This window comes from Rhinolophus sinicus, chromosome 7 (assembly GCF_057876585.1).
Source record: "Rhinolophus sinicus isolate RSI-liver-muscle chromosome 7, RSI-T2T, whole genome shotgun sequence".
NCBI classification, from domain to species: Eukaryota; Metazoa; Chordata; class Mammalia; order Chiroptera; family Rhinolophidae; genus Rhinolophus; species Rhinolophus sinicus.
The window spans coordinates 38,726,137-38,739,231 of record NC_142507.1 but is presented as its reverse complement, the minus strand read 5'-3'; the positions used below and the strand labels follow the sequence as shown (position 1 = coordinate 38,739,231).

At 32.6% G+C, this 13,095-nt stretch overlaps 1 protein-coding gene across 6 annotated transcripts in view; it reads left to right on the top strand.

The window, feature by feature from the left end:
* Positions 1 to 13,095, top strand: part of COL11A1 (collagen type XI alpha 1 chain) — a 199,717-nt gene that overhangs the window by 143,780 nt on the left and 42,842 nt on the right. For all 6 annotated transcript variants that reach the window (XM_088799462.1, XM_074318647.2, XM_074318650.2 and 3 more), the window contains 5 exons: positions 2,771 to 2,878; positions 8,715 to 8,822; positions 9,716 to 9,769; positions 10,848 to 10,901; positions 11,405 to 11,512. In XM_088799462.1, coding sequence (XP_088655588.1) covers positions 2,771 to 2,878; positions 8,715 to 8,822; positions 9,716 to 9,769; positions 10,848 to 10,901; positions 11,405 to 11,512 — 432 coding nt within the window. The remainder of the gene's footprint in view (positions 1 to 2,770; positions 2,879 to 8,714; positions 8,823 to 9,715; positions 9,770 to 10,847; positions 10,902 to 11,404; positions 11,513 to 13,095) is intronic.

Here is a 13,095-nt window from a genome sequence, read left to right as displayed (position 1 = left end):
CAAAGGGCAACCATTCTAATGAATTATATAGCAAAATTCAAATGAACTATTTGAATGACAGAGAATGACTATTTGGGCAAAGGAAATAAACATTGCCATCAATTATTTTAAGTTTTCTCAGGTTAGAGAGAGTTCAACCAATATGTGCTTGGTTCACCCAAGTGCCTACATTTGGTCTTAAGTGCCTGCATTTCTTCTACTTATTAAAATTTAGCAAAATATGTATGTATTGTAGTAGAACAAACAATTGGGTTGTTGTTTTTTTCACCATTGATAAAGTACTTGGTATTGTAGAAAAAAACTGTTGATTAGAGCCTATCAGCTAACCTTCTGGCCTTGACCTGAAACATAAGGAAATCATACAAGAATGCCAATATATTACATATGCAAAGTACTTAAGCACAATAATTGTTTAGTAGGCTCAATAATTGGAAAATAAATTCTCTTACTCTAAGTGTCTGCTTTCTACTGAAACTCTCCTTTTTAACATTCTAGTCTCATAGCTGTCAACCTCAAAACAGTCTATTGTGATATCTTCCTCGGATAATCTTTGAAGAGTTGAGGTTTAAATTTAAAACAGGATTAAAGAGAAAGATTTCATGGCCTGACAAATAAAAATTGCATCTTTTTTTTTGTATAGTCAATTATAAATAAATTATCTCAGCACTTAAATTGGATGCTGAGTTTCTATTTGATAACACTAATGGGTAGTGATCCTTTTCTCAAATGTTTAAACCAAAGTGTAACACAGTCATCTTGCGTGCTCACTGACCCTTGATAAATAGAGATGTATCTTTAGAAATGTTAGTGTTAGCCTGAAGAAAACAGGATCGTCCTAGTCATGTCACATATCATCTTCTGTTGATATTTTTCTATTACCAAAAGAAGAATGCTTTCAAGCTGAACTTTTTCTTTTTCTCTTTTTTGTAACTCAAGGAATACCTTTGCATTCCTCCTTCCTCTCAATTTCAGAGGCCTTGTTCTGTTCCCCTTGTCTTCCTGCTCCTCTTCCTCCTCCTCCTATCTCTCTCTATCTCCCCCACCTTCTTTTCCTTCTTTCTCTTTCTCTCACAAGCTCTCCTTCCCTCCCTTTCCTTTGCCCTCTTTCTCCTCCTGCAACCTTCCCTCTGACATCTCTCTCTCTAATAAGTAGAGACAGATCTTTACATTCCTTTAACCTTTAGGGCTGTACATCTTGAATGTCAGACATTCATCAGACTCGACTCTCAGTTTTCTCTTCTGCACTGGCCTCGGGGATCATTCATCCATTGCCACCTATTTAACACTTATACCACTTGTGGTGGACTCTTTTTTAATAAAAATATCTAATGTTATAAAATTAAAAAGAACATTTTGGCAGGGGATAGATGTTTATGGTCTAAAAAATACTTAATTTTTCTTTGTAATTATTTATTCTTTAGTGCTTAAAATAGTGATTGGTAGAAATTTAATTTCCACACATTCTTGATGAGTTATTATTCAATATGAGCAACATTTCCTGGATTTGTTTTTAAATATGTATTAAATACCAAATATTCTTATAATTTTTTGTAATCATTGAATATTTCAATAAAATTGAATAGGTACTAAATTTAAAGAAATTCCAGTTAAGTGGTTTCATTGATGGCTTCATTACAGAGAACAAATAATAAAATAGTTTCCAAAATACAGGAAGTATAATATTAGAAAATAAATGTTAAAATGTTATATTTTCCAGCTTTTATAAATCATTTCTTCTATGAGTTTTGTAATGATATTATTATCTAAATATCTTAATTATTAAGGAAAAGTAATAATCATATCTTCTAATATTTATAATTTAATTCAATTATGAAAGAAAATGACAAATTATAATTTAATGACCCATTTAAGAATCTAATCCAAAGACAACATCCTTTTTATGTTTTATGAAATAAAATTGGAAATAATGGGTTATACTTCAGCTTTTCAGGACTAAGTAAATATATGTTTACATTTGTTGTTGCTTTAAATAGTATTTTCTTAAATAGTTGATAAAGGTAATAAATATGAAGGCAGTATCCACATATTTTAAATTTCACACATTAGGTATATTTCAAAGCAAATTAGGAGAAAATATATGCCATTTCCTTGAAACTCAACTGGATCTGCCTAATCAAATATGAATTACCTTGTCAGTGTTCAAAATAAAACCTACAGGTCCCTATAGGACTCCAAAATAAATTTAAGGACTTATTTTCTGGGAAAAAGTCCAATCTCTGAGATAGTGATTACCAAACTTATTATGTAAAAAATTATATTTGTAGCCTAATGCAATGACAATTTCTGAAGTCATTTTTAGGACTTTAAAATTGTGATTCATCAAGTTTGAGGTGAAGCCCAGAAATCACTTTGAGAAAATACAAGTCTAGAAGGTATATTCAGCCAATCCATAATAACACAGGAGAAAATAGTATAGAAAGTTATTTTTTGGATTAATGCCTTATAAAGCCTTGTGAACAATTGTGAATACAAATGAAAAAAGATGACATCTGTATAATATTAAAGATATATAATTTTGAAAAATTTTTATCAATATTTCCTAACTTCAATATCTGTGTTTAATATTGGACTAGAAATTAGTCTTTCAAATAATGAGTACCACTGTTTTTGTTTGAGATCTTAAAATTGTCTAAAAGTAGCTTTTACATTATTTACCATACCATAAGTTTCCACTATTAAGTAAGTGATTCCCAAGTCAATCTCACTTTTCCATCATTAATAACAAAATGCTTTTTTTCCCATGTACCAGGGCTCACCAGGAGAACGTGGATCAGCAGGTACAGCTGGCCCGATTGGGTTGCCAGGGCGTCCAGGGCCTCAGGGTCCTCCTGGTCCAGCAGGAGAGAAAGGTGCTCCTGTAAGTAATTTAAAAAATATGTATATATTTTATTGCCACCCTGCACAAGTTATTACTTTTTATTCAAGGATATTAGCTCTTCATACTCTACTGCATTCTTACTGCATATGTGCCTGGCATATAAACACACTTCTTTTTATATCTATAATCGAGAAAATTTCAAATTCAATTAAATGAGGTGACATTTTTCCACCCTTTATGAAACCCTAATACCTGTGAGGGAGTTGGATATTATTAATGTAAAAAGCTTCTGATTTTGCTCCTTTAAAAAAATAAAATTGAAATTTTGATTAGAACCATACCTTGATGCTTTATATTAGAAAATTGTGCACTTTTAACTCTTCTTCTAATATAACTTTATTTCCAATCATTTTCTTAGTCTATAAATGAAGCCCATAAAAAGTAGTTGTTCTTCTCATGTAATTTGAGTTTTGATCTACAGTAAATGAGATGGAAAATATCTAACAAATTATTTTATCTTATATTTATAGGACTTTAAAATTTTATATTTAAATAATCATGGACAATATTCCTTAGGTTTACGTTTCTTTGTCAAAATTTCTTCCCTATTTTTGTTCCTGCTTTTGATTTAATCAAGTTAATTTTCTTGAAAAAAAGCATTATCTCATCTTCCAATATTAAAACACCAATTCATTCAGTAAATATAGATAAAAATTATCAACCAGCATACACAAAAATATGAGTTTAATATTTTGGTATACATGTAGGTCTTGATATATATAATCTAATTTAAGCCTATGAATTTCAAAATACCTTTTTTTTATCACTAAGACTTTAGTTTTTGCAAGTTGATTCAGATTGAGCAAGTTAGTTTCATTGTACAAGCATTTTCTCTCTTAACTGTTTGTGATATTACTCAAGTGTTTCCAAATTAAAATGATTGCTTTCTGTAATCCATTACCTATCAGAAACATTTAAAATATTAAAATGAGGCCATGCCACCTATGGATAGGATTTTTGAGTGATAGAAAAAACACATTTTCTTACTGAGAATTTTTTTAAGTAATATATTTCTAGCTGAGTAAATTTGTTGAAAATTTAGATACTGTTTTAAAGTGGTTAAATACCTTGACTTTGTGAAGAAGTGAAATATTGAAACACAGAAAAGAATATGGAAAAGAACTGAAAGGGATAGTAACAAATAAACTTGCTGACATAGAGGAGAAATAATTGACTGAAGCCCTTGTAAGAGCAAAGGTTCGGGCCCAGTTTTGATGGTGATTGATGACATTATGGTGAGGAAGGGACAAGGCAATGCTCTGCCCATCTGCTCTCTCTCCATTATTCCCACCACCGCCAAAGATTCCAAGATGTCCATTCTATTGTTTCTTTTACCCAATAAATAGTTATTGAGAGCAACTAAGTACTAGACACTGTATTAGGTAGTATTTTTTAAGAAGGGGTCTATTTAGGGATAGTAGCATAAAATGGTTATAAAATCCTTGGGTGAAAGTACTCATAGATCTCCATGCAGAGCTTTTATAAAAACTGATGGAAACATTGGCTAAGATGTGAAGGACAGCCTTTAACCTTTTCCTCAACCCAAATATAAATGTTGCATTTCAACTCCTCTGAGCAGCTTGAGTTATAAGTGCAATGTGATTATCAGCAGGTTAAAGCTTGCATTAAAAAAAGACACGGTGGGGATCTGTGGAAGGCAAGCCCTCGGTCCACTTATCCACCAACCCAGCTCCTTAGAAGAAAGAAAGTGGAAAATAAGAGCCATAAATAGCCATGTGACCTACTTAAGGCAATAGCTGAGGCCTAATAGGCACTCAGATTAGAAACTCAGATTAGAAACTCTGAGGATGGGTGTCCTGGGAAGAAGGTGAGGGGAATGCAGCTAAAATCTTTTCTAACTTAATGTTTTGATAGACATATTTCGATGGGGAGAATAGTTAAAGAAAAGTATTAATTGTAGTAGGGAGGTACTGAATTCAAGGATTATAGATAGGAAGCTATGTTGCTAATGTATTTATTTAAGAGACAATTGTAGAAATGGGGAAAAAATACTAGATCAAAACTCAGTGAAGGCAATGTATTAACCATAAGTGAACTAGGCAGTAGTAGTTGGGGATACTAAAAATATTTACAGTTTCAAGAACACGTGTGTACAATGCAGAGAGAATGATCAGTGCCAAGACTATAATGCCAGGAGTCGTTTAGAATAAGAATGATGTTAGGAATTATATTATTAAATTCCCATGTGATGCAGTGTTGAGGGAGAGTGAAGATTTGGACTCACCCTTTAGGGAGAATCATAATAGTGAGAGTTTATAAACGATCCATTAAGAGGGAGAGAGAGTAAAAGAGTCCATTAGGGATAGAAAATATATCCAGGGGCACACCGTCGTGCCCCTGGCCACGAGAGGAAAGAGCCGCCTTTGTTGAATATTGTAAAAGATCAAAAATACTGAAAGCTGAGAAAAAACAAAGAGGACCAGTATTTGGCCAGCTGGGCATTCATGGTTTTAGGGTAACTAGTGGGATTCAAAAAGAAGACGGATAATAAAGGTGGAATAGGTATGTGTAGAGCATCTCAAGTAAGCCATAGGATTAAAAGAATAGTAGGGCAGTAAGGGGAACTGCTAGCAGAATTGAATGCATTGTCTCATTATTATTGTAATGCACATATGTTTATAGAATTAACCACTAATAAGAAAAGAATTAGTGAAAAGTAAGGAAGTTAAGTGTGTCAGAGCTGGGTTGGGAACTCAGTTCTATCATTATTTAGTTCATGATTTTGGCTAATTTACTTAACATCTAAGAACTTCTGTTTCCTCATCTGTGAAAAGATAATCACAGTATTTTGTGAGGATTAGATGAAATTGGAGTTCTGTATCACTTTGAAAAACTTTGATAATAATTGTTCAGTGAATGATTATTATCATTATCATAGTGTGAACCAGAGTTGTCATTAAAAAAAGATGAATTAATAACCGGAAAATAAGTGCATAAATTGGCTTTTGAATAAAGAGGGATGAATTCTGTGAATTGTAATAAAAGTTGAGGGTATGGATATAGGCTAAATATAAAATCATGCCAAGTCAAACATAGGACATACTGTGTTTACCCGAAAATAATACTGGGTCTTCTATTAATTTTTGCTCCAAAAGACACATTAGGGCATATTTTCAGGAGATGTCTTATTTTTTCATGTACAACAATCTATATTTATTCAAATACAGTCATGTCATCTTCTTCTGGAACATCACCATAATGTACTAAATACGTCCGTCTGGCTGACGATCTTAACTGGGGCTTATTTTGGGGGTAGGTCTTATTTTCAGAGAAACATGGTAGAAATGAGTAGCTAATTCTATCAATGTTACAAGGTAAGATTCAGCTATTAATAAATATTAATATTAATGAAGGGGTCTGTAGAAGTGATGAAATAAAGACTGCTTAAGGAGAGATGGGTGATGTTTCTGGTAGTACTGTGTGTTGAGGGCCAAGAGATATATAATGAAGGAAGAGTTTGTCATCTTGTGGAGTTGTATATGAAGAATCTAAATTTAGAGTGGTGTAGATCAGTTGAAAGATTTTTCCTGACTCCACACAGACCAAGATCAGAGGAAATAAATGGCAGGTGATTCCTGGCTGGAGATTATGTGTACTAAAATGAAGGCAGATAAGAATTAATCTGTCTTATTTATAGATACTCTTGTATAAAAGAATTGATTTTTGGGGTTCAGGCTCACAAGGAAATCTAAATAAAGGAGAAATATCTGAATCAGCTGAGGTGTTTAAAATAGTGAAGTTCACTGTAAATAGCACAGCACATTTTATGAGTATAGATAGGTTTAAGAAATTGTAATATTTCATTTGAAGGAAATAAAAGGTGACATTAGGGTGACATCAGGGGTATATTTTAAATTATAATTATGGCATAGTTTTGAAAAATAAGATCATATGGAACCCATATGATCTTATTTAATAATAAATCAGAGTTAAGAAGTTAACTTTTTTTATAGGTATTTTGTTATTTTTGTTGTCATTAAGTGATTAACTCACTCAACAAATATTCCTTAAGTGGCTAGTCTGGGCCACAGGCCAGAGAGATGCAATGGAATGCAAAATCAGATAGTTCCCACCCTCACACAATTTATTGTCTGAAGGGGCAATTAGATATAAGCAAAGAATCACTAAGTACGTGAGTAATTATAAACGTTACTGATAGGAGGGAAATTGTGCTGGTTTATGTCAGCTTATAACAGGAGGACCTAAGCTGGAATCGGCCTTTCCTTGGACAGGACATTCATGGTGGAATGTAAAAGATGAGGAGGAATTAGCTAGGTGAAGGGTCTTCCTAGGAGCATTATTCTGGGCCAAGGGAACAACATGTTCTCAGGCCAATGATGGGGGGGGGGGCATGAAATCTGGGTTACCTGCAGTAAGGTCTAGAGGGCAGAAAGCAAGGGCAAGGGAAGGCTAGATGCAGCTGGGCAGGAAGTAGGAGCCAGATGAGGGAAGGCCATACTAACAGCTTGGTATTTACCTTAGGAATGTTAAAAACGTAAACTGACTATAGAATATTGGTAAGATGATCTGATTGTCTGGTTACAGCACAGTAAAGAGTTTGGAAGTGAGAATAGATGTAATGGAGGAAGGAAGGAGTTTCAGTAGTTCAAAAGAAGGCTGTTAGTATTTGGGGATAAGGTGTTAATGGTGGAGATAAATGAAGTAAATATATTCAAGAAATAGAACAGATAAAACTTAGTCATTGTAAAGGAACAGGAGGTGGTGAGGGAAGGGGGTTGGGGAGCAGGGTAATGCTCTAATGCATCTTTTGGAGCAAAAATTAACAGAAGACCCGGTATTATATTTATTATATTATATTATATTATATTATATTATATTATATTATATTAATTATATAAGACCCAGTCTTATAGTATAGTAAAATAAGGCCGGGTCTTATAATAATTTTTGCTCCAAAAGATGCTTAGAACTGATTGTCTGGCTAGGTCTTATTTTCAGGGAAACACGGTGTAAAGGCAAGAGGAGCTAATGACTTGTGGATCCCAGCATGTGTAAGAGGAAAGATAGAATCACTAAATAAAATCAGGAACAGACCTTGTGAAAAACTGATGAAATCAGTGAATTTTAGAGAGTAGTTTATTTTAAACTCTGAAAGGATTTTTTAAACGGAAAATAGAGCTTGTCTTCATTATCAAGGTATTATTCTTTTTAATTACACAATATAGGTAAATTTTAAAACAGGAAAATAATACCTTCGTCAAAAAATAAACAACCAGAAAAAGCTAACAGCCTTGTCATTTTGAATCACTGAAAGCTGCAATGAATTAAAATATGAAAATTTAGGTAAATCATGAAATATTTGTTAAAATATAAAATGCCTCCACTTAAAGCCAGTTGTAAAGTTGGAAAATGAGCAAAGGGATTTTTATGATTTTTCAGTCCTAATAGCCACTACCCTGCTGTTTTACGCACCACTGAAGAGTAGGTCTCAGCGAGATCAAGCACCCCATTTATCAATACATAATACTTGATTAGAAAATGTGTGTTTGAAAGAAAAATTCTAAAATGAGTCTTAATTATTTTTGTGGACCTTAGCTTGAGATTCATAAATTGTTGACAGCGATAGTATTCTTGGTCAGAAAAGCATGTAGGAATCTTTTATATCATCATTTACTACTTGAAAATATTTTTTTCTTGGGAATATTAACCAATTGCCTTGTCAACCATAGAAGACAGAATATGACTGTTAGAGCAGTACTTTAAAAATTGTAACAAATAGAAAATCTGTAGGTTTCTTACAATAAAATAATTGTCTGTTGGATTTTCAATACAGGGAGAAAAAGGTCCACAAGGCCCCGCTGGGAGAGATGGCGTACAAGGCCCTGTAGGCCTCCCGGGGCCTGCTGGGCCTGCTGGGTCCCCTGGAGAAGATGGAGACAAGGTTGGTGTTCTTTATTCATGTTAGTACCTCCTGGGAAAAAATGATTTTTTCAAGAATCCTATCTTTTGTTTCAAAGTTTCATACATCTTCCATGTGCTCCGAAGTTTTATTTTAGAGGTTGAGAATTAGCATCTCTCCCATGAAATATGTAGGATGTCAACAAGAAAAGGGTGCATGCACAAGAGAAGTGATAGCAAGAAAAATAGAAGATGACAAAATTGCTTATTTGTTTTTAAATATATATGCTTCTGAAATAAATGTGAAATTAATCTAATGAATTGCTTGTATATATTAGCCCTTGTGTCTTGGATATGGCAGAGTAAGACTTAAGAATGAGCTGCATGTGTATTTGGTAATCCTGTATGTTTCTATCTTTTACTAATATGTAAGTAAAGATCTAAGGTCTTGATTCTGAGTGAATAGATGCGTTGTTAAATGTTTGAATTTAGTGTATTTTCTAATATGATTGTGAAATGCTATGACAAAATTTGTGAACCAGTACTCTAATAATGTGCAACAATTTAACATTTAGAAAACTAGGAGAAAAAAATGAAGTAATTTTTGGTTAATGTGCAATTATATTTTTGTATAAATAAATGTAATTTCATTATGAGTTTATAGAGGTGACATTTCAGACAAAATTGATTTGGTGAATTAAAACTCCAGTTTCAGTATTCCTCAAAGTTCAGTTAACTTCTGTTTGTCTATGTATTAGTCAATACTAGAAAGTGAGAATCAGAGGGAACCCAGGCTTTTACAGTTTAAACAGTGACATTAAATGCCACCATGTAATTATATTAATGTAAAATGTAATAATGAAATGATAGCAATGACAATGCGGTGGCAGTTATGACATATTAGAGATAAACTTTATCTCAAAATTTTAAATACAGGGTGAAATTGGTGAACCAGGACAAAAAGGCAGCAAGGGTGACAAAGGAGAAAATGTAAGTTTTCTACTTTTTATTGAGTGCATATTATTCATTTCCCTTCTTTTGCTATTAACCATGGATATTTTTCATTAGTATAACTTACCTGTCCAAAGATTATAATATCAGTACTGTACTATCTGTGTGGTAACTGTTCGGGATTCCATCAATTCTAATAAAACCTCTTTTCAAATTATGTGCATTCAAAGATATGCAGTAATCCCAACACTTAAAGTTCAGAATGAGATGAACACACGCGCAATTTTACCCTGCATCATTAGTTCAAATTTTCGTATGGCTTAAAGACAAATAAAATCTTAGTATTGTTATGAAAATAATTTTGACCTCCTGGAAACTTGAAAGGATGTCAGGTACCCAGTGGTCCATGGACCACACTTTTTGAACCTTTGCTGTAAGTACTTTTCCTAACATGTGGTAGTTATGATAGGAACAATATAATTCAATGACTCTTTTTCTCTATTACCTGGCTATTTTATAGTGCCTGATCAGTTATTTACATGAAAAAGATAGTTAACAAGAAATACTTATGCATGTAAGACTCATAAACCTATTAAAATCTATTACACAAATTAAGAAGTTCGGGTATACTTAATAGACAACACTCAATTTACATGCATATATATATGAGGAAAATTCTTAATGTATCACTACATTCTGTATGTATAGCATCCCCTGCATCCTAATATTCGTTTAGATGATAGCATATAGATAAACTTTTCATGTACTTTTTCTGACTCATACATATCTCATTAAAGAAATTTGGTATTTTGAAACTTTTCAAATGTGAAACTTCAACATGATTTATGTTTGCATAGAACTCAATTTTTAAATTTTTTCAACATTGCAGATCTGAGTGCTTTCAATAACTGCCAATTTAAAATTGATTACAAATATGCAAGTCTGAGTCTCAAGGAGTAAAATAAGTAATGGTTGACTGCACTAAGTGGAAAAGAATGTTTTTTCCAAAGAAGTGTAGAGATGCTTAATAGATTTTGATCAGCCAAATATTCTGCACTGTATAGCTGAGGCTCTTCTGGCTTCCATTTCAAAATGATTAATTTTTGTCTCACTGCAGGGTCCTCCTGGTCCCCCAGGTCTTCAAGGTCCAGTTGGTGCCCCTGGACTTGCTGTAAGTATTCCTCTTGATTAAACAAATCTACAGTTAGCTGATTAAATTGATCAACTGTCACATAACCAGTTGATTTCATATGGTGATAAGTTTGTTTGTATGCTTAACATTGAATGAAATTTAAATTATCTAATATAGCTAAACAGGCTGACATTTATAAACAAAAAATATTGTGACTTCATTTCAAAGTAGATTATTAACCAGTTGAGAAGTACGTAATTTGTGATAAATTCTGAACATTATCTTTTCCTATTAGACAGCTTTTACTTCACTTGGTATACATAAGAAAATCAAAATCAGTCATAATCATGAAACAAAGAATGTAAGCAGAAACAAGCAATGGTATATTTGTAGCAGATAATGGAAATTTAATTGACTTTTTTTACTTGGTGACTCGTAAATGGACCAGCTTTGGTTCAATTAAAAATGACTATGCTTCTATGATGATTTGTGTCAAAACCATGATCTTGCAGTTTGTGTCTATTTTCATTGCTCTCCTCTAGGGAGGTGATGGTGAGCCGGGTCCCAGAGGTCAGCAGGGGATGTTTGGACAAAAAGGTGATGAAGGTGCCAGAGGATTCCCAGGACCTCCTGGTCCCATAGGTCTTCAGGTAAGATGCTCTCTGCATTGTGTACTTTGTTATTTCCACCTACTTCTCATACCAGGTTTTCTGGTGGATGTAAAATAAAGCAGCACTCTTTTTTTCTATGTAGGAGCTTTGACACAACTTTTAACCATAAGGACTGTTTTACTTAAATGTATATCTAAACTTCAACTGCTTTTTATCAGTTTTTATTAATTTTTCTGAACCTGTATCAGCCCTGGATTAACCCCACCTTAGGTATTGCATTTCCTTTCCTTATTCTTATTTTGTTTTAAAAAAAGAACTACAACCTTATTTAAGTCTAATAGAAGTAAGATGGACTTTCACAGGTCCATTAAGAGAAAAATTAGTACTTCAGATGGCTAGCAAAAAGTGAAAGCATTTTGAGAAATAACGAACTCCCAGCTGCAACGACGTATGAACAGAAATTGCCAACAGTAAATGTTAAACAATAATAGGTCAAATATACACATTAACAGTAAAATGATCATTTAAAGTAACTTATTTAAAATTGTAATTTGCATTTTATAAAGCACATTCAAGAGAGGAAATGTAAAGTTGTAAAACATTGTAGGCTAAGAAATTTTCATTCAAATATGTGCTACAACTGGACTCTCAGGCAAAACACTGAACAATAGGTATCAATTCTAGGTTGTTTTCCATCCTTCCATGTGATGTTCACGGCTTCCTACAAACTTTGAAAACAGTTAGTTTTCCTTTTCTACGTGCTCATCCTATACCTACCTAGTGATTATGTAAAAGATTATAAACTTTTAGGTAATATTTGGGTACCATATGGATATGTTATGCCACATTAGAAATTTTGGAAATGTTCAAATTAAATCATCTAGTTCACTGTACTTAAAAATTTCTGAGGCTGTAGCAAAGTATGTAGAAGTTTCATTTGTATAAATTTAATTTTTTATGTTTGTTTCCATAAAGTCCCAGAAACTGATTTTAATATTAAATAGCTTATATATGTATATATAATTAGACAAATTACATTGCAAACAATACAATTAATTATATTTTCATAACTATTATTGTTATAACACTCAATGGGTGTCTACTAGTGAACATCTAGTATTATCATTTTCTGCTTTTCTTTTAATACCAAAATAATTCCCGTTAGACTTGGAAAATGAAAAAACTTCATTTTCATATTTATGTTTAACTCTTTTATACTTATTGGTACTACATATTAAGATGTGTGAGAAACACATATTTGAAAACAACAAGGCATTAAAAATTGTATCACCAATGGATATGTTACCATTCATTTTCTGCTTTTTCATTTAGCTGATTACTCTGAATTCTATAAGTTTGTAAATTAGAATTTACTTTTCACGCTTAAAGAAGATGCCTTGTAGCTTATATTTATAAGATTTTAAATAAAAATTATCTTCATTTCCAGAACATAAGAAATGTGCTCTTTGATGATGACTCGAGAAATCAGTTCACTAAGAAATTGATTATATTTTTCCACAGCTACCTTTTTAAATCGGGAATCTGAAAAATGCTAATGTAATTAATATATTCACAATTGATCTACATCCTTTAATTGAGTCTTCATGGAAGAATAGGTATTA